At 29.4% G+C, this 27,349-nt stretch overlaps 2 protein-coding genes and 1 long non-coding RNA gene across 8 annotated transcripts; 2 read left to right on the forward strand and 1 right to left on the reverse strand.

The window, feature by feature from the left end:
• Window positions 1-1,422: 1,422 nt before the first annotated feature.
• Window positions 1,423-13,003, forward strand: LOC145187707 (uncharacterized). Its single transcript, XM_090091543.1, has 25 exons — window positions 1,423-1,643; window positions 2,839-2,877; window positions 3,040-3,130; window positions 3,221-3,386; window positions 3,465-3,654; window positions 3,784-3,822; window positions 3,917-4,022; window positions 4,258-4,314; window positions 5,048-5,113; window positions 5,207-5,281; window positions 5,594-5,662; window positions 5,748-5,807; window positions 5,970-6,016; window positions 6,686-6,757; window positions 6,846-7,081; window positions 7,185-8,108; window positions 8,375-8,501; window positions 9,856-10,261; window positions 10,410-10,484; window positions 10,580-10,648; window positions 10,751-10,807; window positions 11,979-12,044; window positions 12,282-12,377; window positions 12,494-12,653; window positions 12,871-13,003. Exons 1-24 carry the CDS (start codon window positions 1,626-1,628, stop codon window positions 12,628-12,630), a joined length of 3,288 nt encoding a protein of 1,095 aa, XP_089947669.1. The 5' UTR covers window positions 1,423-1,625; the 3' UTR covers window positions 12,631-12,653; window positions 12,871-13,003.
• Window positions 3,757-16,132, reverse strand: LOC145180248 (uncharacterized). 6 transcript variants are annotated; one of them, XR_016453838.1, is made up of 12 exons: window positions 16,030-16,132; window positions 15,309-15,378; window positions 14,297-14,376; window positions 13,537-14,108; window positions 12,139-12,189; window positions 10,077-10,291; window positions 7,196-7,407; window positions 6,423-6,987; window positions 6,093-6,176; window positions 5,534-5,565; window positions 4,359-4,538; window positions 3,757-4,171 (listed from the first exon to the last, which is right to left on the reverse strand). It is a non-coding gene; the product is annotated as an uncharacterized LOC145180248 (long non-coding RNA). The 6 variants fall into 6 exon arrangements; XR_016453846.1 differs by having other exon boundaries at window positions 10,130-10,291; window positions 13,523-14,108; XR_016453832.1 differs by having other exon boundaries at window positions 13,523-14,108.
• A 740-nt stretch (window positions 16,133-16,872) lies between these two features.
• LOC149893616 (uncharacterized) lies at window positions 16,873-19,731 on the forward strand. The gene is made up of 3 exons (XM_090070604.1): window positions 16,873-16,899; window positions 18,762-18,887; window positions 18,991-19,731. The coding sequence occupies exons 1-3, from the start codon at window positions 16,873-16,875 to the stop codon at window positions 19,729-19,731; spliced, it is 894 nt and encodes a 297-aa protein (XP_089926730.1).
• Window positions 19,732-27,349: the final 7,618 nt, after the last annotated feature.

Below are 27,349 nucleotides of genomic sequence, written 5' to 3' on the forward strand. Positions count from 1 at the left end.
TATAAAATCTTTCGTATTATACAAATTTTATCGAGACTCTTACAACTCAGTTTAATGAGCTCTAAAGAAGTTCTGAATATGGTCTTATTTAAATCACTCTGTTGCCTTATTTAAGCAATCAGTAATAAATATTCCTGACTAAAAGCGTTTGAGATAGTGTGATTCTGTAATTTGAAAGGCACCAAAAATTTACTGCAAGGAAAAGGGCGAAGTTTCAGGTAGCCACCTTTCTTGCAGAATATTTGTTGTTATTGTCTTTGCGTGTGACTAAGAAAAGGTTTCTTTTAAAAAAAAAACAACCATTGTAACGTTTGTTTCTGTTAGAAAAAAGTTAATTATTTTCCAATATATCTATTTACAAAAAAGCATACAGCAATCGACAAAAGCCATGAGAAAAATTAAAATAAATTTTTTTAATTTTTCATAATTACAGCTAGTGAGTCCCCAACCAGTTGAAGCCATAGGACGAAGTCCTCGCCAAGCCCATCTCTCGACGGGTACCTAAAGTTTTATTAAATGAAATTTTTTGAAATTTGAAATTTGTTGAATGCAAACACATGATTGACTTTTGTAAAAAGTGGATTGAAATTTTTATAAGTGCGTACCACAAAAAAAATGATGCGCTCTGACTAAAACTTTGCACAACAAGCTATTTGCTTTTTACTTTATTTTCTACCTTAGTAAATGAACTACAATGACTTCGTTGCGTAAATTGCGTAAATTTTTCGTACAAATCGATAAGATCATCAACATAAAAATCTAATAGTTCTCCAACATTTTAAATCGATAACAATATCTTTGAAAATCTGTTCGTGTTTGTAAAAATGTTATAAAACACAGGTCATTGCAAACGGTATTCACTTAGAATATATAATATCCTTAGACAGTAAGAAATATATTTTCAAAAAGAAATAAAAATACACTTTTACATAATTTACAGTAATCACATAAAAGACTTAAAAGAAATGTAAGGAGCAAAGATTGCGCACAAGTATACAACTTTACATTTTAAGGACTGAATTTAGCAATAAAAGTGAAGAATTTAGATTTTCCTCAAACTCGACATGCAAGTCGTGAATATGATCCGAAAAATGTTACACATATTTCAAATTCAGCATAATGTTGACTTTTTACATACATTCTCTAAGAGCATTTCTGCATATTTTTTTAAATAAAAATAAATTTTCCTTAAACTGCAACAGTTTTTGATAGGTCTTATGCGTTGACCTTATAGCGCATTTCGAAGATAAGGTAACTAAGCGAGTGAAACAACAAACAACTATATTTTCAGAATGTCACCCTAATGTATATAATATCACCTCTGGCTGCTAAGACGATTTCGTGCGCTGACAGGTTTTCTACGCTGACCTTATAGCGCGTTTCGAAGATAGGTAACTAAGCAAGCAAAACAATAAACAACTATATTTTAAAAATGTCACCCTAATGTATTTAATCTCATCTCTGGCTACTAAGGAGGTTTCATGCGCTGACATTGCAACGCATTTCGAAGTTGAGTAACTAAGCAGGTGTCAGAGCAACACAACCTTTATATAAATAAATTAAACTAAAATTATTAAGCAAACATTCACAAAATTTTTAAGTAAAAGTAACATATTGTCACGCAAATGGAAACTACAAATATGGTAAAATTTGAGTTGTTATTTTTTTAATTCATAGAAAGCTTTTTCAGGTAATAATATCTAAAATCGGATAGTGATTTTTTAAATTCAATTATATTATTTGGTAATTTAGTTTGATTTTTAAAAATCTTGAAAAATCTCATTGTTTTAAAATTACGAAATCTTTCCTTTTTCCGTCAATATCCGAATATTCAAAAATCAATATATTAAATATTACTACTGATCGCTCAGTATTGACGGACAAGTATGGTGATCGATATTATGTTTTGTGTTTAGATAAGAAATATTACAAAACACAGGTGATTCTTTAATAAAATGTAATTACCTAAGTATGATTAAGAGTTTACAAGAAAAATTTTGACTAAGTAATTAATAAAAATAGACAAATAAATTCATAAAGCTCAGATAAAAAGAACAAGCTTATTAGATGGTGCATATAAACAAACATATATGCAAAAAAAGCAAGGAAATAAGAATAGGATGACTAAAGAAACTTTTAAAAGTCAAGTAAGTGAGAAACTTGTTTCCAACTCTTAAGTCTTTATTTAAAAGTGTTCTGTATACCTACTTTTTTTTCTTCTGCGCTAATGTTTTAATTTTTTTGTTTCTGTGTCCTTTTCCCGTTTTTTTTTTTTGTCACTACATTCTTAGTAAAACATAAACTAAAATCTAATGTTTTGTGGGAAGGGAGCTTATTTATCACAACTGACGCTAAATACTTTTGTGTAATATCCGTTAAAGCAACTTTCCTGTTCATGAAGTTATCAATAGATTTTTATTACTATGAAGAACTACGCTGAAAATCTACCTAAAAAAAGAATTTCTAACTCTTTTATTTTTGAACGCAGTTATTTTCACCTTAAATTTAATAAGTACTTCCTAGTAATGTTCTCAGAACATAAATGTATAACCTCAAACTAAAAACCTGTATTTTAAGGCCATTGACTAAAAAATGAATTGGTGCTGAAAATGATGGCAGGTAAAAATTCTTTGTATTTCATACAAGGACTTGCTTTAAATTAATACCAAAACGTTGTTTACTGAGCTATTTAGCATTCAAAACGAATTTTCTAGATTATTTATAGTAGGATAACTGCTGACTTCGAAGACTTAAAATTGAGCATTATTTTTAAGTATATACGTTCACACCAGGCTGTTTTTGTGAAGTCTTAAATAGCAATTTGAAAATATTGTCTAGATTGTGTTAGCGTCCTCAAGAAAGGAGAGAAGAGTTGAGGTAATTTAAATGAATCTCTCAGTTTCCGTAATTAATTTCAATAGTTTTATTAGGCTTCGTTCGCTAGTTATATTAGCTTTACAATAAAATTAACAAGTGAACCAGAACTAGTTTATACGCGTAGGAACTCTTATTTTTCATCGATATTCAAATTGATTTTAGAGAGAAAATCAAGAAGATATTGCCGGTAAATATTGCACACGAGAAGAAGACCCAGAACACTTTTACGCTCAGCACATTAATGACGAAATAGGTACTTTTCATTCTTTAGAAAACGACGATTGTAAAGCTGATTTATAAAAAAAAAAAAGATTTACAAAGAAAAAAAATTACTTTGTTTTAGGATTCGGTGTATTTACAAGTAAAAGAATAGAGAAAGGTAGTTTTCTTTTGGAATATGCTGGAAATTTGCAAAACGCAGAAAAAGGAGAACTTAGCCTATCGAAACACTTTGAAGATAACCGCGGATGTTATGTTTATTTCTTCGATTGGAATGGCAAAAAGCTTAGGTGAAGCATTTAATTTAAACTCTTATACAAGTTGCTTTTTGTCACAACGTATTTTACTAATCGCCTAAAATCTTTTAGCATTGACGCCACAAACAGCAAAAGATTGGGGAGATATGTCAACGATGCTCCCATTAGCAAAGCAAATGCCAAAATGAAAAAAATAATAGTAGAGGGCACTCCACGCCTTTGCCTTTTTGCTTTGAGAAATATTCAAGCAGATGAAGAAATACGCTATGATTATGGAGTAAAAAATTTACATTGGCGACAGGTAGATTATCTAATTAAGTTCAATTATGCAAAAAAAAAAAAAAACAAAAAAAAAAAAAAACAAAGCTCGCACATTCACCCTAACTCAAGTGTAAAAAAAATATTTAGGTCAGATTCTTTTTAAATTTAGAAAAAACCAATAAAACCCCTGAAAAGCATAGGCACAATGGTAAGTCTGTTAGAGCTTTGATTATAGGAAAGAAATTCTTTTCCAACAATTCAAATTTAATGAATCAGCTAATTTCATTTTTTCAACGTCTTAGGTTCAGAAAAAAGCAAGCCAAAGAAATCCCAATACGTCTAAGGAAATTGAACCTCGAAATTACCGATGTTTTGTGAGACTTGAACCTATCTTCGACTCATTAAGCGGTGGGTATAAGCAAACTTCTTTAAGAATCTTGAATAAATCTTTCCTCAGTGAATATTAACCAATCTTGTTAGCTTTAATAAACGAATGGTTCAAAATGAACTCTTAGACTGGTTTAAACTCGCTTCTCATCATGATCATAATATCAAGCCTAATGTAACAAATAAAATGCAAAAATAATTAATACAAATTGATGGATATATTAATACTGATATAATATTTTGGTATTATTTCCAGAGTTAAGAAGTTATAATTCTGAAAAAGTGCTCGAAGAGCCCAAAGAAAAGTATATAGGTAAGCAAGTATTTTAAAAACTAATTAATATTTCTTAATATTACCGAAACCAAGGCAAGAGACATCAAATTCCAAATATCTTTGATACTCAAAAATACGAGAGAACTAATGGCATCGCTTGTTCCTTCAGAATAATCTGTTGGATTGAATATCTTGATCGATATTGCCTCACACTCCTCCAGTTCTGCTTACTTCAATATTCACCACCAAACTTTGCTGTTTTTCTTTCAAGAAACAATGACATACAATTTTATTTATTGACACCACTTGTTATACAAATTTAAATGACCTTATTAACTTAATTTCTGCACTACCATAATAAAATTGTGCTCCAAACTAAAATATTTAACCTTAATTCTGCATTTGTAAATAAAATATCACGCTATTGAAAAGACTTACAAACCAGTCAAGCAGCTAGTGATTTTAAGGGATTCGCAGTTTTAAAGTCGGTAAATAAAAAAAATATTGTGTAAGAATTGTTGCGTAAAAATCAAGGTTTAAGTCTTAATTTTTAGATATCAACTAATTTATGCTAAGGAGGAGGGATGAGATATATTTTTTTGTTGTTTGCGTCCCCTATCATTTTCATACTCTTTGATAGGCCTAAAGTAGAACTTCAGATCATAACCAAAAGAATTTAAAACTGAACTTGCGGGGAAATGCTACTAATAACAATTGCTTAAAAAGCATTTTATTTTAATAAAATTAATGAGCTAAGAAAATTTTTTCTTAGATTCACCAGATTGCAACTTAGAAATTTCTGAAAACTTAGACAAGTTGATTGATATTTGCATTAAAGGTAAATATTTTATGCCTTTTTACAACTATAAGTTGTCCCTTTAATCTGCTTGTATAAATTATAATTAAAAACTATATCTAAAACTTTTTACAGATAACAATGAGATATTGTCTAAAGGTTCCATTAAGTTAACTGATGAAGATGAACCAACTGAAGAAAATTGTAAGAGTGAGTTGTATATATATGAGAAACTAAAATACACTTTATGAAAAGTCAACTGGGAAACATGCTTCAGCATCCAATCATAGCTGTTGCATACTAAATGACTTAAAAAATCTTTTATTTGGCATTTAGTTGAAAAATGAAAAAACTACTTAAGCCAAATACTTCCAAATAATACTAAAATAGTTTTAGATATGTATTACCACTGTAACTTTTATTCCTAAAAAACTTTAAAGTAGAAACTTAAATTTAACTTACCTCATTTATCATCACAAGTAAGTCAGCTATAACTATAATAAAAGTATTTTGCATTAATAGATTGCAGTTTTCAAAGTTCTCCAGACTTATTAGACGAATTAGTGGAGAAAGTTATAAATGAACAGACAGGTTGTTAATATATGCATTTTACAAAGTTCAATTTGCTAAAAATAATCATGTGAAAACACACATAAACTTTAAAATATATTTATAGATAACAGTGTTCCATGCCAAGTCAATTTAGACAGTGAACTGACACTAGGAGAGCAAACAGGTAAGTCATACTAAATTGAATATTTCAAAGAAGATGCACTGTGAAAAATATAAATTGAACTTATATGAAATATCTAAGGCTTTTAAACTACTTTGTAAATAGCTGCTTGCATAATGTTTATTCAACACATGATGATAATTATGATTAATTCTTCTCTCTTAGATGATATTGACTTCAAAATTTGTGAACTGAACTCCTTTTGTTCAGAAGTGAGTATTTTTTCTCTCTAAGTGATTAAATTGCCCAATGAGAAAGAGTAGGATTTATTAGACATAAACCACTAACCTTTAGAGAAGTCTAAAGCTGTTTTAAAACTTTGCAATTTCCATTATAGATCTACTGCTTTTAAATTTTCACTTCGTATTGTAACTGTAAAATTAAAAATTAATAAATATACATTAACTTATATAAACACTCAAATATAAGGATGTGCTACATTTTAATTTTTTTATTGACTTAACAATTTCCTGTCCTCTTTTTTACATTAAAAATACAGTAACAGTGTTTTAGCAAACATTGAAAATATTTTTAGTACTTTAAGCTTCATTAAAAATTCTTTTATTACTTTAAACTCATTACAAATAAAAAAGATATATATGTATACAAAAAGCTTACCAAACAATGCTCAGACACTCAGTTGGCACAGTTAAAGTATTTTATAAGTACAGATAAGCGCTAATAGGACATTATAATAATTGCATGATACAATAAAATTATTACAAAAAGTGCTCCAAAATCAAATGATTTATGCTTTAAAGCATTCAAATTTATTCTTTATTGTTTTCACACAAAAACCTACAATGATTTTAAAAGTAAGCAATTACAAAAACATAAATACCATGCCTAAAAATTAAATTTAATTAGTATTTTATTTCCAGGAACCACTATTAAATACATCAAGTGTAGAAGAATTGATAGAGACCAAAAGCAATCAGAATATAACTGAGAATGTAATCTAATTCATTTTCTATTTCATTATTATTATTTCTCAATAAATTTAAAAAATTTTCTAAAAATAAATTAAATTTAATAATTTAGACCAAACTATTAACAAAGAAAACAAGAAAACCATCAAGGCTATGTATATTCTGCAATAAATTTCAAACAAGGCTGTCAAGACATATTCAGCTCAAACACCAAGACAATGAAAGAGTCAAAGTTGCTCTTAAACTTCCTGAACCTGAAAAAATAAAAATGATTGATTTATTTAAGAAAGAAGGAATAAAAAATTACAACATCGAACAAGCTAAATTAGAAGAGCCTAATTTTCAAAGGTGAGAATATTTTTGCTATTTAACTGACTTAGATTTTTTAAGCAAACAATTTTATAAAACATTTTAACTCACTATACTATTACTTTTAAATAAACAAATTTAGAGAAAGAGTACCTATTAAAATTCACTCCCAAGAGGAAATCCCACAAAATCTTGAAATGTGTGGAAACTGCAATGGATTTTTCTCGAAAAGATTTATAAGTCGCCACCTTAAACTTTGCAGTTCAAACTCTTCTAAACCAGCATTGCAAGTTCCATTATCTTTACTAAAGAATAGTTTTGCAGTGTCTCTTCCTGAGGATTTTGTTAGAGATGTTCTATCAAATCTAAGAAATGACAGCATTGGTCTTATTTGCAAACAAGACAGTAACATCTTAACAATAGGACTTCGATTACATGACAAAATGAAGAGAAAGTGTGACAAGACGTCTGAAGTCTTAAAATCAGTCAGGAATGACATGAGACGTCTAGCACACCTATACTCAATTTTTAATTCCATTGAAGGTGTGCTTAAAAAATATAACAACTCAATGGACATGTTTAATAGAGTAAACTTTGATTATTTAAGATTAGCAATCGATAAATACACTACAAACGAGGAATATTTGAAGTCTGGCCTCAAAATTGTTCTTTCATCTTTAATTAAAAAATCTGCAAAAATAATGAAAGGAACAGTTTTGACCCAGAACAACAATAACCTCACATTTGAGCAAAACAATAAAGAGGTTCTTGAAAAAGTCCAAGAAATAGACTTATTTATTTCTGTTTTTGATACCTGGAAAGGATTTGTATTTGGGGATGCAAGTTATGACATAAACAAAAAACGCCAACAAAAATTAAGGAAGCCAGCTTCCTTACCAGAAGAAGATGATATTAAAACACTAAAGAACTATATCTTAAAAAATGTAAACAAAGTAATGACTGATGGGTACATATTTTGGGATACCCATGTATTCGTTGAACTTCGAGATTTGTTGTGCACTAGGTTAACATTGCTTAATGCGAGGCGTGGTGGAGAACCTGCAAGGTAACTTTTTCATAAATTTTTGTACATTAATTTTTTCAATACTAAAATATTGAAGTAATTAACATCTTTTTAAAATGAAATGGATAATGTAAACAGAGTTTAACATGACCTCAGCAGTAAGGTCAGATCAAACAGTTAAAACAGTAATTTATGAACAGAACAACAAAAATATCAATAAAAACTGAATAAATAAAAATCATAAAAACAAGTTACAAAAGGAGATTGTTTGTACAGAAAAATTATTCAACTAAAAATATTTCTCCTAGGTTATTATTAAGTGATTGGAAAGATGCAGAAAAAGGCTCATGGGTTGATCCTCAACGAGTTCAACAGCTTGACGAACTTGACAGAAAATTAACAAATACATTGCAAATAGCTTATATGACTGGAAAGGTATTGTTTTTTTTTATTAAAATAATCTTTTGAAAAGAAGTATTAAAAATTACCAATTAGTAAAAATGATAGTAATCATTTAATAGTTGAGTACCCTAAGTCAAAAATCTCTGAATTTCTGTAACATTGACATTTCAAGCACTATTTGCAGAAATATAAAGTGATTTAGATTGTTTTTAAAAAAATCTAGCATCAGGGTGTCATACTAAAGCATACAATTATATTTTTCAATGTCCTTTTTTACAAACTATACATCTCATTGGCATCAATTTAACAAGGTTGTTACAAATTTCAGATAGAACTCTTCTTTAAATGTAATGCAATTCTTGTATTAAACTACTTATGAAATGTATTCTGACCTCAACTAACTTTTTTCTCCTTCAAGCCTAAATACAGTGGATTGATTATAAATCTGGTGATTGAGCATCATTGATTTCAAATCTTGTGATTGAACATGTATAGATATTACACAAATCTGCTCAAACAAAATTAAAGAAGCTCCACATAGCAATACTCACCCTCTCAATGCTACCATACACCCTTGGTAATATAAAACAATTGCTATACTTTTCACATTTAAATCTTTTAACAAGCCCTTTGCTTTTCTTGTCTATTACTTCAAATTACTTTCACTTCTGAAAATTTCTTGCTTCTGCTTACATTAATATTTTCTTATAAGCTTATCTCTTTTTCCAAGGTAAAATGCTTCTCACTATATTTAAGAAACAAGATTTTCACAGTTTTCAGTGAAGGTTTTGGTAAGATCATTATGACTTAACCTTGCATTTGCACTAATATGACAAAATATAAAACTGTTTAACTATGAAGAAAAAGTCTTCATAAACTAACCAAATTTCTTGATCCTTGATGGTAGTAAATATCACCTCAAATGTTTTAGGAGTATATCTGACATCATTTTCAGAAATCAACAATCTAATGGCTATTTCTCTGTTGTTGATCCTTCACACCTCTTATCTACCACTACTTTTTATTACTTTTCTATTTTAAGTTTGGGATCTTCTTACAATCTCAGCCAAAAAAAAATCTGAAATTATTATCATTATCTATTTTTGTGCAACCTTTGTAAGGAAATAATAAAACTAGCATTGTTTAATAAAAAGTTATAAAGCTCTTTAGGTGAAGTTTTACTTATGAGTAAACAAACAAATAGGTTTTCAGGCTATTGTAGACCATGATTATAGAAAATTTATTTTTCTTTATCATTCTAAATTTTTAGAATTTCTAGTTCCCAAAATAGTCCTGTTCACTGTCAAATTCTGCATATACACATAAGTTACTTAATAAGATTCATTCAAGATAGATCACTTATACAACCTCTGAAAATATACTTTAGGGAAACAATCATTTGGTGCCAGTCATTATTCCAAAAGACTCTATTGAAGCAATTAGAAAATTAGCAGATTTTAAAATTCGAAAGGATGCAGGTATTTCTGAAGAAAATCAATATCTTTTTCCTAGTACACAGGGAAGCAAAAACCATGTCTCAGGGTGGCATGCTTTTCACAATATTTGCATAAAAATTAAAGACAAATTGCAGTTCTCAAATAAACTTACAGCAACATCAAACCGTCATCGAGTAAGTACGTTGTTTGCAATGCTGGATTTACCTCTTAGAGATAGAGAACTGTTTTACGAGCATATGGGCCACAGTCAAGCAATAAACCAAAATGTTTATCAAGCACCACCAGCTTTACTTGAAATAACAAAAGTTGGTCGACACTTGATAGATCTTGATAATGGTCAGTGTTTTTTACTTTAATATTATTATTCTGAAAAAAAAAAAAAAAAAAAAAGTGAAACAAAATAGATGCTAAATACTTTAAAATATAGCTAAGTCTTCTGTTTGTTCAAAGAGATTTTATTTTTTTAATATAATTTATTTCAAAGGAATACAAAAAGCTCCTTCAAGTACTTGTCAGACAGTAACTTTAACCACTGTTAGTGATCACCATTCTCAAAATGGTAATTAACTATAATTTAAATTATAATTTAAAAATTCAGCAGTACATTTTTTGAATTAAATTTTAAGAGCAAAGTAATTTTTATAATCCTTACAGATTGGACAGAGCACAGCAGTAGTGAAAATGAGGAAAATGATAATGATTGGCTTCCTGATAATAAATTTAGTAAGTTTATAAAGTATTTATGCAGTCTAAAATATCATTACCTAAATTTTTAAAGAACCTTTTTTGGATAATAGAAAATATCAAAATGATTTGCTTTGTTAGAAAATAAAATCAATAAAAGAAAAATGGGAGATAATGAATATGATCAAAATGAATCTGGTAAGTTCCAAATTCTTCTTGTATTTACAATGGATTTTATGTAGTGATTATTCCTTTGATTCTCTCTTAGTTTTTCTCAAAATTAAAATTAAAAAATCAATGAGGGAAAATAATGAGAATAAAAAAAATCAAAGACTGAAAATCCTCTTTGTTCTTTAACATTGGTAGTGGCATTAAAAATAAGAATATTTAAAAAACCTCTAAAGTGTTTACTATGTATTGGTGCATCTAATAGCTCATTTATTTATTGTTCATAAACATTTTTTTTTAAATGGCTTTACTTTTATCTTCTATTTTTAATTATAGTAAATTCTAAACAAGTTGATAAGCACAATTATAAATATCTATGTTGTATTATAAAGAAGTGGAATAAAAAATAATATGCTTTTTAACAAAATCATATTGCTGAAAATATTGTTAAAGTAGGTTTAATTAATATAAAATTAAACACATAAAATTAAATTAGATAACCATTTATAGCTTCAACATTTTCCCTTTTTTAACAGCTTAAAGAAGTATCTTTGCTTTTAGAGAAATTTACACACTAAACATTTTGCCAAAAAAAAAACACTTCATATATTCTTTAAAGGTTTTGATCAAACACAATGGTAATATCTTACAAAGTTTTTTTGTACATTGTTTCTCAAAATTACAAATCATATTTTGTTAATCAAAAAGTTGTAATTTTTCAAAGATGATAGTTGGGGGTTTTTTAATCAAAAAGTGTAAAGTTCTTTTTAAAAAAATAAACAGCGAATTAGCAATTTAAGCATTTTAAACTATCAGAAGTAGTAGCTGGGATATCACTCAATTTCACAAGTAAAAATTTACTAAATAGAACAGTAAATTTTCAGGGGACAAGCATTACATTTTAAAAGATTTCTGGATGAAATACTCAATGTTATTCTTCACAAAAATGTCTCTAAAACACAAAATATTCTTTGAAGGTTATATAAAAATTATCAACTAAGGTAAATTCATACTTTTAAAAATTAACTTGAAACTTTTGTCATTTGCTTGAAAACCTAACTACATCCTAGTTGAGTTTTTCATGAATATGGTTATTGAGGTCCCCTAAGAAATTGACCTTTTTATGCCCTACTGAAATAATGTTACTGGTATAAAAAGTAACACCATGTAAATATGGTTTGAATATTTCTTTCCAATACAGGTCAACTCATAAAAACAAGATTGTTAGATGTGGTTGTAAATAATGAAGTAGCTGAGAATAAATCTGGTATGTTTTTTCAATATTGTTTTAAGAATACATATTTATATAAGTTTATATTGCTATTTCAACAAATTAAAATGAAGGTTGTAAAAATATATACCTAAGTTCATAGGATTATGTGCAATAACTTGTAGTTAGCATATCTGGTTATCTAAAAGAATTTTAAAATGTAAAATCAACCTTTCTATATTATCATTCATAGTGACCTCACTATTAAGTATTTAACATATAAATTTGTTTTAGGGAGATCATACTTTCAATGGAGTGCAGAACAAGTCAAGCTTGTTCACAGTACATTTGGATCATTTATCAATGGTACTAACTTGAGCACTTTTCCAGGTGAGTTGTAGGCAGTGCTTTGATAATTTAATTTTAATCAAAAAATACATATATATGCTACTTTTTTATGAATTAACTGTAAGTCTAAATAGATATAAGTTATTATTATTTTAAAGCAAAAAACCAAATGAAGGAATTCAGCGAACGCTATAATGTTGATATTCAAAAACTTAGAACAAAAATTTATAATGAGCGACAGAGAGTAAACAAACTTCATGAGCAAAGAATGAAAGACATGAAAATGTTAGAGTGAAAAATTACTGATATTTTGTAATGGTAGGTTTTCTTTTTTACTTTTAGTACCTTAACACTAATTTTGAAAGAAAAATGAAACCAATCATTTTGATATCAAATCTGTAACTTTTTGGAGATGATAGACTTATGATTTCTTCGCAAAAATAACTAAATTTCAAAATAAATAAATAGTTATTAACCTCCCCCTCCCTCTTTCTCTGCAATAGTTTTCTATAGTTATACATTTATATTTTTTTAGTTGCTTTCACCTCACCTTTCAGTTCACCTTGCCTAGTTTAAAAGAGAGGAAGTTTTTAGAAAGAAAGAATAAAATACACTGCTGAAATATTTTTTGGTTTTAGAATGTCTATAAAAAAAATGATATATGAAAAGTAGATACTTATTTTCAAAGACCAGCCCAAAGACATTATATACATATGTATATGAATGACATAACCTCTTTTGCTGAATCATCTCTAGAATTTTAGATTAAACATTCTCAAAAATATTGGTTATGATTAAACGTTTTTAAGTATAACTATTAAAGAATTTTTCTTAATAATATTTTACTTTTTATGAAATTTATCAATTAGTTACTTTGAAAGTAAATAATCTAAAAACATTCATTGGATACAACAGTCATAATTGGAAAATAGCATAAATTTATCTTTATGCAGTTTAACAATTCTAAGGCATGCACTTTAATAAATATACATAGAACTAAAACTTACAGTAAGACCTCTGTAAAATGAATAACTCATGAGTTACAAAAAATGTTTAGCGGTGTACATAACACAGCTTGCACTGAATTGATATAATGTAAATTAAATGTAATAAACTAAACAAAAACTAAATATACTCTCCCCTGCCAACTAACTGTACTAGAATACGAAGAACTCAAAAATAGTAACCTTAATCGCACAACCTTTTTAAATAGCATTGTAGCTCGTCCTCCATTTGCTTCCATGCGATTGTGCACTCCATTTGCAAGCATGCGTTTCTGGATGTCGTTTTGCCGGAACGCGATTTAAATTGATAATTAATAATACAAGTAAAAACTGAAATTAAGTATTGAAATACATAGGAAAAAAATTTAAAGTCGTTAGACTGGTAAAAATGCAGGAAATGCTAAATGAAATCATTGGAAGACATGAAAATGTAAAAACGAAACATTCCATCAAAAAATTTATAAGATCATTACATAAGTCATGTAGTTTTGTCCTCTACTGCTTTGGTGGTAAATATTAATGGAATTTTATTTATTAGCATTTTACATTTATACCAATATTTACAAGACTAGTATATCATGCCCTGTCGAAAATCAACTTATTCGGTAAATCTTTATGTTCGAAGATGATACACATTTACCTCCTCTTGTTCAATTTGCGTATGTACTTGTACAAGGGTGCGCTCCTGTTTAAATAACCTTACTCAGCTCAAGGCAATAAAAGAAAAATTTTTCTTCTTCGCGTGGAGCATATCCCTTTTATCTTTAACCTAAATTTAAAAAAAAAAAAGGAAAATAAAACCGCTCCTTTGAAGTACTCAAAATATCTTAACTCCCCCTCCCCTATCATCCCGAAAGACGCACTATGATACTTAATTACTCATACCAAATGTTTTAACAAAAATAAAGCTATTGAAAGCATAAGTAAATTTATTAGTCATAATTATGGAATGCATACTTTAATGTTATCTGTCTTTTTATTTGATATTTAAGCCTTTACAGCCCTTTGAAACATCATATCGGTTGATAACCTACTAACTAAAAAACAAAAGATGATAAAAATAAATAAAATTTATGAACTAAACAATATAAAAACTGGGCTGTATTTTGCTTTGGAGCATAAAATCAGAACTACTTATCAAGAGTTTATAAGGTTGAGTGCAATAAAAAAAAGAACGAAAACCTAACAAGCAATGGCTTCATAAGTTTAAGGTGGTCCTATACTAAAAAAAATCAAAAAAATCGATTTTTCAAAAATTGCATATTCTTGCAGCCCAAACATTCTACATTCTAAATATATATAGATCATTATAGGGAGTGAATTTAAAAATGCTCTAAAATAGCAAGTTTCACAGTGAAGTTAAATAATTTTCTTATCAACGGCCTTAGCAACGGGTTGTTTATATTAGAAAATAGGCGTTTTAGAATATTGCGCCATTTACTTTTAGTTTTTGACACTGGTGCCAGTAACTGTTTCATGTTTATTTTCCTAAATAAGCCATGATTTTTAAGTACAATTACTATGTTTACATATATTACTTATAGAAAAATCAGCTTTGAGTTATACTTTGTGCCTCGTGCTTGTTTTTATTATGGGAAAAAATAAATGTGATTCAAATTTAAGAAGGAAAGCAGGTGGTAACAGGATTTTCAAAAAAAAGTACTTAAGAGGAAATCAATTTTCCTCAGCATCAACAGTCAGCATCAATTTAACTTCTAAATTGGAAATCACTAACTCAACTCAATCAAATATCTTGACATCAACATCTTCAAAAAAGTTATCACATAGCAGTAAAAATAGTAATGCAAAAAATAATGATTCAAATAAATTGCCTTCATGCTTTATACTTATTGACACAGACATTTTAAAATCAATTGTTACTTTGATTGGACATTGTCCAATCAAACTTTAGTCAAAAACTAAATAATTTAACAATAAGAAAAATAATTCAAAACAAAAATAAACTTACCAAGTTAACAACTAAATACTAAAGATTGCGCAAAGTTTAGAACAAAGAAAAAGCTCTCACGGTTGCATAACTAAAAAAAACAAAGTCGAAAACATTCACGTTGCTCAACTTTTTCACTTCTACTAGGTATGTGTGCAAAATTTTTAAACTATTCTGCTATTTAATTATTTTACACGATTGTAAAGAGCTTTAAATCAGTATAACGATGGTGAAAATTTCATAAAAAACTAATGATTCTACTAAAAGTTATACCCACTTAAATGACAAAAATTCATTGTAAGGAATGCTTAAGAAAGCTGCAACCAACTTAAAAAATTAGCGTTCGGCTTACGGTGGTTATATAATAGAACTTCATTGTTTAGTTTTTAGCGCATTACTTTGCTTTGGTCATATTTTTATTCAACTAATAACAGAATAAGGTTTTTTTTGTGTGTTTTTGTGTGTAAATCATGTTTTGAATACTTAAAAAAAATCACCAATATTTTAAGTAAAGTTTCATTTTTCTAAAAAAACAATTTTTTAATGAATAAAAAAGTCAAATATACAAAAGGTTCATAATCTTGAATCCCCCCCAACCCCTCCAACAGAAGAATATTTGGTACCTTTACTGCGTGCAAAAATAGAGTATGAGCGTGTCATTATTTTTTAATAAAATTTGGCAGGTACATAGAAAATAGATATATAAAATTGATTCAAAAAGTTAGAAAAAAAACGCACATACCTACTTCTACTTTACTAAAAATTCCAAAACTACGCTGCACAATCAGACCACACTAAAAATCGATAAAATCTCTGCAAGCGAAAGACATGAAAACGCGGCGACTGACATAATGACAGCTTAATTTATATTGCGATTACATTGAACATGATTAGGATAAAACTTCTTATTGTTTTCATAAAATCCTATACAAACATTGATAGTATGAACACTTTGACTCGAGATATTTTTACATTTAGGAGGTTTTTTCACTGTATGCACTTACAGATCAGATTGTTCTCAATTTCCGTAAATCACAATGCACATCACTAATTGTTGAAGAAATTAAAGCATAACTCACGTCCAACAAAACACAACAAGAAACAAAAATTCGCTTATTTGAGCCAGAGAAGGGGTCAAAATGCAGGCGTCCCTGTTGCTAAGACCGTTACCATGGAAAAAATTAAAGGACCTAGGCCAAGTTATTATACGCAAGCGCAGTAGTAACTTTAAAAAATTCAAATTTTAATAATGGCTACGGTCCGTAGCAACTGATTTTTTATTTAGTTGACTGATTATTTATATATGTTTCCATATAAATCAACATTTTAAACTCTTTCTAAAACTGAAATCATAATAAGCATATCTCAGTTGCATAAGAAAATGATTTGGCGGCATAACCTCGCGAACTATCTGAATTCAACCAACCCCACTCCCTCCTTGCTCATTTTGTTCGCTCCTTCGGTGCTCCTTCCTCCCCTGTCCATCCTTTGGGCACATTTTGGTTCAGAATTATTGACGCTTTGGTTACATGAAACGGAGGATCGAAAAATTCAATGACAATCTTCAACGCAGAACATTTAAAAGATGTGTAAAACAGTATGTGGTTATTTTGTAAGTTATTTCTTATTTCCTTCTGTATTTTTCTTTGTTAAAGTACTATTCTCCAGTTTCAGTTAATAAAAATTTAACTTTAACTGAATAATTGAGTTCAGATGCAGCTATGGGGCTATGAGATCCCACTTGCATTTAAATTGGCTAAACTCTGGGCGCTACTCGACTTTCTCCCCCCCCCTAATTTTATGATTGATTCTGATAGAGAATTTTATGCTGATTAAGAATCGTATAAAAACATGGGTCTCAAAATCAATGGAAAGTGCTCTAATTCGAAGTCAAAGTTGTAAAAAATCCCACTAAAAACCCTAATATTCGCCATTTTTTTTCAAAACGCTTTCATTTTTAACGAAAATTAATTACCGTTACATTGCGCAATAAACAGACCTGGTTTCCATAAGCCTTAGCATTATTATTTTAAAGTATTGTAACGAAAGTGTTATAACGAAATGAAATTAATGGAAGATTTCAAATAAAGGTTGAACGTAGAATGTGAGAATGTAGAAAAATTGATGAATAATTATTATTGTATCCTACGCTGGTTTTTTTTATTAAAAAAACGGTTTGAAGGTTACATTTTCTAAATTTTACATGTGATAGAACAACTATGTACTAAGTTTCATAAGTTCTTCTTTTAGGAAACAAAACTGTTGAATTTTTTTTTTTAATTTATTACAAAAGTACATTACTTGCAATATAGTTTATTCTCTAATAAATCAAAAAACGGCTATTTTCATAGCCACAAAAAATTGCGCAAGATAAACATACTTTAACGACTTTTTTAACGTAAAAACCATGCTATTAATGTTTTGCTTTTGTCAGCTAAAAGATCATTAACTTAGTATTTTCAAAATGGCGAATATTAGGGTTTTTAGTGGGATTTTTTACAACTTTGACTTCGAATTAGAGCACTTTCCATTGATTTTGAGACCCATGTTTTTATACGATTCTTAATCAGCATAAAATTCTCTATCAGAATCAATCATAAAATTAGGGGGGGGGGAGAAAGTCGAGTAGCGCCAAACTCTGTGAGTTTGAAAGCAATGCTTTAATGAATATTTGGGAAAGTAACCCTTTTTTTTTCGCTAATATATTATTATTGCAATTTTATGTTTACTGATGAAATAAACTGAAAGATCTTCATGCAATCATTTTTATCATCAAGAAATATGTTGTTAGAATGTGATTTATTTGTTGATTTAATAATACACTTTCATTATTGAATTAATGATATTCAATAATATAAATGATTGCATAAAGTTCTTTAATTTTTTAAATCAAAATAGTTTACCACAGAACTAAATAAACTGTTTTTTCAAGATATTTACCGTAAAATGAGGTGACTTTGGCCTGGTAGGTAACTTTGGCTAATTTATAAAAAAAAGGTTTAACTTTTAAAAACTACTTTGTACTTTTGCGGCTTCCTCCAAATTTAAGTTTATCTCAAAAGTAAAGTTATTCTGTTTATTTATTACTTATATTAATTGCAGTTTGCGGATTTATTAATATATTTTTTTGTTTGTTTATTAGAGTCTATAAAAACTGTTAAATTTATATGCTGCAAAATTGTGAGTTGGTTGAAAATGCTGTTAATATTTGAGTGGGTTGTGATGTTATAACTAATAGTATATTTATATAGGATGAGTTTTGTACAATAGTTGCCAAATTTATAACACTTCTAATTAAAAATAACATTAATTAAAGTTTATGGGGTGGCTTTGGCCACAATTTGGGGTGACTTTAACCTTAGTGAAAAAATGTAATTATTTGATTTTCAACACAATATTTTTGATTTTTTTTTTTCAGAAAATGTTGTCTACAGATAAAATTTTATTAATTTAATTTTAAATTTTGGTTTTTAGGACAAAATACTAATTAATAATCATATTTATACCAAAGAAAATATGCCAAGAACATATAAACGTGTTGCTGGGAGTCGTGATTATATTCCATACACCCAGGAAACATTAACCAAATGTTTAAAAGAAGTAAGAAGTGGTAATTTAACACAAACAGATGCTTGCTTAACCTTTAAAATTCCTCTATCAACAATAAAAAATAAATTGAAAGGTTTACATAATAAAAAACCAGGGGGGTTGCACAATATTTAGTGAAATTGAAGAAGAAATTTTTGCAAACTATGTTATAGCTATGTCTTCTTTTGGATTCCCAGTTGACTGTTATGATTTACGAAGTATTGTGAAGTCTTATGCAGACTGTAAAGGAATGTTTATTAGGCAATTTGCAGGAAATATGCCTGGTATTGAATGGGTAAAATCATTCCTTAAGAGAAATGAACAATTAAGTGTTAGATTTGCAAGTAACATTAAAAGAAAGAGGGCAGAAGTAGGTACTGTTACTATTAATAACTTTTTTGATAATATCACTCCTGAACTGGCAGGGGTTCCTCCATCAAACATTTGGAATTACGATGAAACTAATTTAACAGATGACCCTGGTAATAAACTAGTAATAACAAAGCGAAGATCAAAATATCCTGAGAGGATAATAAATTTAACAAAGTCTGCTACATCTTTGATGTATTGTGGTAATGCAAAAGGGCATATCCTTTCTCCATATATTGTATATAAAGCTGATTCGATGTGGACAGCTTGGACAGAAAATGGACCAAAAGGAGCACGTTATAACCGCTCAAAGAGTGGATGGTTTGACTCCAGTTGTTTTACAGATTGGTTTGAATCTTTATTGTTACCTAAACTAAAAAAAGCTCCTGGAAAACATGTTCTAATTGGAGACAATTTGTCATCACATATAAATACATATGTCCTGTCTTTGTGTGAAGGAACTAACAAATTAAGAAACACTTTCTGACTTTACAACGAGTTTCTAAAAAACCCCCATATGAGTATATTCTTTTCGAAGCGAAAACTCAGTTAACGAAACTTTATTGGTTCTTAAGCTATGACAACTGAAATAAAAATTTATAATGCTTAATGTAACTACCACTTTTAGCTCACACCACGCCGTTATGAATTTATTTCACTTTTAATTGTAACAAAAAACGTTTTGTATTCAGATGCGTTAAAATTACAAACTATCTGAAGGAAATATAACATTTTTGTTTTTTTTTAAAATTAAACTCAGCGATTTAACTAACTCACAGTGGCGTAATTAAAATGAGCGGGGACTACGGCAATCTTCAGACGCCAATTGAAAAATTTGCAAATTTTACGTACGTTTATTAGGCTCCTTTTCACTTAAATTTGTTTATTTAAAATTCTGGTAAAAAATACATTCAAGGTTCCTAATTCAGTTTAACTTCTGGATAAAAAATTTTAACAACGAGTTACATCAAATATCGGGAAATGAAATGAGAGCAAAGATCTATATTAACTAGATATCTAACTCCGCATAAAATTCATAGAAAAATGTAAACCAAATTTATTTATATCAGCAAATCAAAAGTAACGTATAAGTTACTTTTAAATAACTATAACTACAAAGCATTAAATAATGCAAAATTTCAAAAAATAATTACAATTTCACCAATTCTTAAACATATTTTCTAATCAAACCGACAAAAATATCTGTTGGTTGTTTTTTATCATTTCGCGATTTTCTGCTGGCAAAACAACATTGCTGGTTGTTTTACCCGCAGAAAATCGCTGCCGTTATGAAGCAAATTTTTTTTTGCTCTGTCGTTATGAAGCAAAAAAAATTTGCTTCATAACGGCAGCGCGAGTTAGTCATCTAGTAAATATATAACATTGAGTGAGAGTAACTGCCTTTTTAGTTTTTTTCACATGAGCAAGTGCAGAAAGCTCTTTTACTAACACATAAAGGATCTCTCTCTTAATTGCAGACAAATCATAAAATAAAAATGTTTCAAAGTGAGGAGGATGGAGAAATTCTAATGAATGTGCTCCTCTAAGTATAAAGCTATATTTTTTGGTCAGAATGAAACATGTGATGAAAATCTGGAAAAAATAATTGAAGATTTCAAAACATTTTCGGGTGGATAACGGGAACTTCAGGAAAGGTGGAGGGGGTAATTGTTCAAAAGATGGGGGGAAAAAAATGGGTGGGAGTTGAAAACTCTTAAGTTACTCCGCTGAAAGCAACCCAGCAAAAGACTATCCCCGTTTAATAAAAAGGCAGAAAAGTTTAACAGTATTCTCTCACACATTTAAGTTATTTTTATTTAAAAAAATTAGTTTTGTTTGTTTAATAAATTTGATCACACATACTTGTAAAGCTGTGTATGCTTCAAATTGTCATTTAAACAAAGCCAAATATTTTTTAAAAACAAACGTCGTAAAATTTAAATAATAATTATTAGCAAAACTAAAAAAAATAGTTCTAAATTGAAGAAACTTTTATTTAAGAAGTGATTCAGTGAAAATTAAATAGCGATTCGAATGAAAAAGGTTCGAAAACCTAAAAGGCTATTAGGGCGACATAGACAAGTCGCTTTAATGTTCAATTAGTGTTTGTATTACTTTAAGGCGACAGCATATTTTATATCTTTTAAATTTCAGCCGTTGTTGATGAAAACAAGATAAAAACAACCTTTTTTATTCCTTTGAGTCATATTCTATAGATATAATCATCAATGATAAAAATAAAACGAAAAAAAAAATGTCGCCTTAAACTTACAAAATTACACTGTCGCCCTATCATCACATCCAGTGTTATATATATATATATATATATATATATATATATATATATATATATATATATATATATATATATATATATATATATATATATATATATATATATATATATATATATATATATATATATATATATATATATATATATATATATATATATATATATATATATATATATATATATATATATATGGTACGATATTATCGTCACATAAAAAAAATTAAGATATGCACATTCCGATAACTTATTGTATCGTAATAAGAAAAGTTGTGATACGCAGACCCTTAATTATAACTAGAATTTTAAAAAAATTGGTTTTTTTTGTGATTTTCTTTTTGCGTTTCTTAAGGTTTTTTTCTTTGGTTTTTTTTTTATATTATTATCACCTTTTTTTCAAATTAAAAAAATTTCTTACTTTTTATTTTGAAATTTATTGCAATGTCAACAATTAATACAAAATTTTAAATGTCTAAAAAATGATTCAAATTATTTTTTAAACAACAAGTTTACTGAACCAACCTTACTAAACGGAGTTTTAGGATTATCGGTTCAGTAACGCTGCCCAGAATAAAATCTAGTCTTTGACTTGAAGTCATAGATTATATTGCATTCCTTATTTCTAATAAACCCAGATTCTGTAAGTTTATTAGAAAAAATGTTAAAGTAAACTTTAGGGAAGCAAAGGAACCTTCGTTTTTTAGGTCAAATCCTCCCTTCTGTACACTAATTTTATTATTTTTTCAATAAACTCACAATTTCTACAAAAATATAACAAAATATTCCAAATGAAATTAATGAAAGCCTGTTTTTTTGTTGCATTTGTCATATTTCTTAAACTTAAGTAAGTTTTGGCATACGATTTCCTATCATATATATATATAAAATTTAGTATTTATACGGCGTAGTATTTGCCGATTGAGAAAATGACGATGATGTTGATTATGATGATGATGATGATGATGATGATGATGATGATGATGATGATGATGATGATGATGATGATGAGAATAATGAGGATGATGAGGATGATGAGGATGATGATGAGGATGATGAGGATGATGAGGATGATGAGGATGATGAGGATGATGAGGATGATGAGGATGATGAGGATGATGATGAGGATGATGATGATGATGATGATGATGATGATGATGATGATGATGATGATGATGATGATGATACTAAAAAAGATGATGATGAAACCAAAATATATGATGATAGCAATGGGCTGATTGTGCTATTAACAATGATTTATCAAGGCAAATGCACTTTCATTGAGTTGGTTAACCTTAATATTTTCCACTAGACAGAAAAAACAAAATAAGTGTTTACATTTTTATAGAGTTGCTGTTTATTTTGGTATTTTACCACATAAATTACACTGGAAAAGCTGTAAATGAGGATTGATTTCTTTTTATAGTTCTTCAATATCTATTTCCAAGTCATGTGCTGTCACAATGGTTTTTTTAATGGTAACAATCATGGAAAATGACCAATCTCTTTTACCAATACGAGGGCGACCAATAAGATTTTTATTTTGTTTTAGTAATATAGTAACATTTAAATTTTTACTGAGTTTTTCTACCTGCTGACAACAAAACCATTTATCATAATGAGTTTTCCTGTTCCTATTTAAAAGAAGTGTTGTTAATTACATTCTTTTGATCACATTTTTATGGTATCATAAGGTTTTTGACAAATTTTAGAAGAGTGATCATTCTCTAAATTTGACAATATGACACTACTAGGGATTGCCGATTCTGCCTCATTTTATTTCGACCAATAAGTCAATCATGAGTCAGAGATCAGGCGTGCATGTTTTTTCATCATGAGAGACGTGCCTAAGAGGTATTGAGAGAAGTGTCTGAAACGTGCATTTTTATCATTTCCATCAAATTATAAAATTAAATTTAAAAAGGGGATGCTCGAGAATGAAGAGTTTGGTCCTAACAGCAACCTAGACCCGACATGTTCAAACCCTCTTTCACTCTTTACATAAACTCCATCTCTCACTGAATTCCCTTTTATCCACGGTGTTAAAAACTACCCGTCCCCTCTCAGAGTTTTCATCTTCATTCCATTACAATTTTTTTTGACGTACACCACACCTCTTCCTGCAATTTTATCCACCATGGCAGAACCAGCAGACGAACCTACAGCCAAGAGACCTTCGCCAATGCAGGGATTACTCTTGTCTCAAGGGTAGTCAAGCATTCCCAACAAAGGAAGCAACGCACCGATAAATCTTCCTTTCACTTTCGAGTTGTATTCCACCTGAGTTTTACTCTTTTTGATGGTCACTTCAACTCCTCATCGAAAAGCGTCCATTATCTGTTGTGCTGCGTCTCCGTCTTGAAAAAAACGTCTCTTTCATTAAAATTATCTTTTGAAAGCCTTATACTTACAGGCTTTCCATCCATCATCGATTTTTTTATTTTGTCAGTCTGCCCTTGTGACACATTTACTTTTACACTCAAATATTTGCCCATTTTTATACACCTCAGAAAAATATTTATTTTACTGATGTGACATCTGATCAGAATTTTATCCCCCCGAAAATCCACCAAATTTCCATTTTGATCGATAATGCGAGTGACCATCGTGGAAATCTCACTCAATTTTACAGGAAGATAAACCAAACGGTCTTTCAACTATTTTAAAACCAGGACCGACATTTGGATAAAAGGAGTAAATGCGATTCCATTGAGATCTATTAATATAAGCCGAACCAATCACGTTGTTGACGATTCTGATGTGTTGACGCTTGACATTCTGACGATATCATCATACTCATACTCTGAATTGGAATCCAACTGCCTTTTTGTAAATCCCAAAACTGAAGCGATGCTGTTATTCACGTTCAAGTCCATCAAATAATTTAGACCCAGTTTAATGGTTTATTTTAAATTATTAGAATTAGATCCATTTTTAATGTTGTCGGATTTTATTTGCAGCAACATAACTCCCACTTTGAGACGCGTAATTTTTTATCGTGCTTAAAACAGACTTTTGCAAATAATAATTAATATCAATAATATCGTAACTCCCCTCTGAAATGACAATGTTTTTCCTATTAGCTCCATTGTTCATGCTGCATCTGAAAGAATTGTTTTTGCTGGTGATATTTGGTAGCTGTTGTACGTCTCAAGACAGAAAAAAGTCATCTTATAACTTTTTTCTTTTTCAAAAACGTTTTTGTGCGAAAAAATTGTTGTTATCAATTTGAATTTCCATCCACATCGATTATAATCCCTGACATTTTTTATTAGATTTTTTTAAAATCCTTTAGATTTTAAAAAAAACCTGATAAACCATTTTTTTAAAAATCCTTTAGATTCACTGAAAATTCTATGAATTTGAAATATTCGCTGGCGAATTCTTTTTTAAACATATCTTTCTCTAATGTAAAATCTCATAATAGTATCTTCCCCTTTAAAGCCCAATTTAATCCACAATTTGTCTCTCCATTCTTGAAACTTTACTCACAACTACTGACAAGTATATCAAGTGAGTCGGTCAAGAATTTTAAAATCAGGACCCACATTTGGATAAAAGGAGTAAATGTCGTTTATACTTTTTCCATTTAAATAAGACGAACCGATAAGGTTCTTTGTCACTCTAATTATCGACACAGAGTTGACTTTTAAAAAGCTGTGATTAGTATCACAAACGTCACGTCATACATTTTGCTTGTCCACAAACGCCACCTCAAATTCTTTGCTTGTATCAAGAGAGATTGGCTCGTCAAAGTGGGTTTTAATAAAACTGTTTTCTGCAGTTGAACCTTCTTTTTTAGAACTTACGACGAAATAAAATTCTGACATTTTTATATATGCAAGATTTTATTTAATTTGACTTCTTTTGGAAAATAAGTGTCAAATCCGCTTCGATATTTTCCGTAATCCTTTTTTGAGGAAAAATCAACAACTGCAAATCCGTGAGGTTCAAACCAACACTGCTCTCAAAACTATTTAAACTCTTCTTTTTTCATATTGCTCGAAATGTGATCTCGATAAATATGATCCTCATTCTTCGAATCCTGTGGAAACAAACAAATAAAATTTGTATTTTCTCTGATCGTCTGACTGGGAAGCAAAAAGTAATTTTGCGCCAAATAGAAACAATCCACGTTGGAATGCTTTCCTCTGATGTAATAATTTTCACACTTATTTTGCTTGGTCAATTGCAAATCGTCAAATATCATCAAATTTTTTTTTTCCACATCAAGATCTGGTACGTCATTGCTGTCTAATAAAACTTACACTCTATGTCAGTTTTACCACCCCACTTTTTTGAAATGCCCTCAAATACAATATCAGGACTCACGTTTAATTTTTCTATTTCACCTTGAACCTTGAACAAATCAAGAATAATCTCTTATGGCGATCTTTTCTCTAATGAACTTTTCAGTATTTTGCACTCTGACTGAAAAAGAGATTTCCCAAACACTTGCAAATGGTTGTAATCCAACCATCCAGGTCTTAACAACAAGTTCAACAGCAACGTTGTCTTTCCACAACCCGACTTTCAACAATGATTCCTCGAATACTTCTTGTTCCTTTTGCTCTTACCCACATTCCATGACAAATCGGTAATTTCTATTTTTTATATTAAAATAAATTTTTAAATATGAAAATGTACTGCGTCAAATGCCAAAAAAAAAACAGACACTCTCTAATTAAAAAATGATGTCACCAAAAACAACAGAAGTATGCTCAAAGGAACTTGCGCCGTTTTCGGAACATCCAAAAACAAATTTGTTTCAGGAGGAGATTTGGTCAACTCCATCAACAAACTCTCCAGCAAAATCAAACTCCTTTGGGCAAAGTTCCCTGGAGAAATGCACATTCCTGGCATGAACTTTGCCGGACCTGGTACGAATTTAGATGAAAGGCTCACCTCCACTGACGCCTATAAGGATTGGAGCAAACCCGTTGACAGGGTGGATAATGCCGCGTACCATCACGATCTCGCTTACAAGTATTTCAACGACCGGAAAAACAGAAATTTAGCAGATCAAATGATGCTCGAAGAAATGGATTCCATACCCAACCCTACCCAAAAGAAATAAACGAAAGAAAAATCATTACACCCATCATCAACGGCAAAGCCAAATTCGGACTAGGTGCTTCAATGCACCCATACGAAGTCGGTGTGAAAAAAAACTCCTCAAAAAAAAATGACAAGAAAAAATTACCTGATTCATGTGGATCCAAAGGATCTAAGATGGACAGATCAGCTTGCAAACGAACTTCATAAACCAGTGATTCATCGTTTCAGAAGAAGAAAAGTGATTGTGAATTACATTAATGAAATATGGGCTGCTGATTTATTCGACATGCAATCCTTTTCAAAATTCAATAATGGCATAAAATACTTGCTCATGGTTATTGATGTAATTTCTAAGTACGGATGGATGCACCCTTAAAAAGTAAATCTGGTCTTGAGTGGCCGACGCTTTAAGTAAAATATTCAATGAAAGAAGGTGCAATAAAATGTGGGTGGATAAAGGAAAAGAATTTTACAACAAGCACGTGAAAGGGTTGGGCGTGCAGTTATACTCCACTGAAAACGAAGAAAAAAGTTGTGTCGTTGAACGATGGAATAGAACGATGAAAGAAAAAATGTTTAAATACTTTTCAGCCAACAACACCAATAAATATATTGATGTTTTAGATGAAATGGTTGATAAATACAACAACACAAATTACTCTTCCATTAAAATGATTGCAGTTGAAGCCAAGGATAAAAAGAATAATAACAGGGCCTGGTTTAACCAGTATGGAAAGGTGTAAACATAAAGACAAGA

Source organism: Hydra viridissima, unplaced genomic scaffold (assembly GCF_058129835.1).
Source record: "Hydra viridissima isolate aposymbiotic clone 2 unplaced genomic scaffold, HvirCarnegie_v1 scaffold_1, whole genome shotgun sequence".
NCBI lineage: Eukaryota > Metazoa > Cnidaria > Hydrozoa > Anthoathecata > Hydridae > Hydra > Hydra viridissima.

What these genes read in the sequence shown, in the direction of transcription:
- LOC145187707 (XM_090091543.1), top strand. An exon ending in AAAATTTACATTGGCGACAG is followed by an intron (nt 3,655 to 3,783) that starts GTAGATTATCTA and finishes TTTTAAATTTAG; the next exon opens with AAAAAACCAATAAAACCCCT. An exon ending in AACTGAAGAAAATTGTAAGA is followed by an intron (nt 5,282 to 5,593) that starts GTGAGTTGTATA and finishes TTGCATTAATAG; the next exon opens with ATTGCAGTTTTCAAAGTTCT.
- LOC149893616 (XM_090070604.1), top strand. Translation starts at nt 16,873, where the DNA reads ATGTGTAAAACAGTATGTGGTTATTTT. An exon ending in AAACAGTATGTGGTTATTTT is followed by an intron (nt 16,900 to 18,761) that starts GTAAGTTATTTC and finishes TTTGGTTTTTAG; the next exon opens with GACAAAATACTAATTAATAA. An exon ending in TAACCAAATGTTTAAAAGAA is followed by an intron (nt 18,888 to 18,990) that starts GTAAGAAGTGGT and finishes ATAAAAAACCAG; the next exon opens with GGGGGTTGCACAATATTTAG.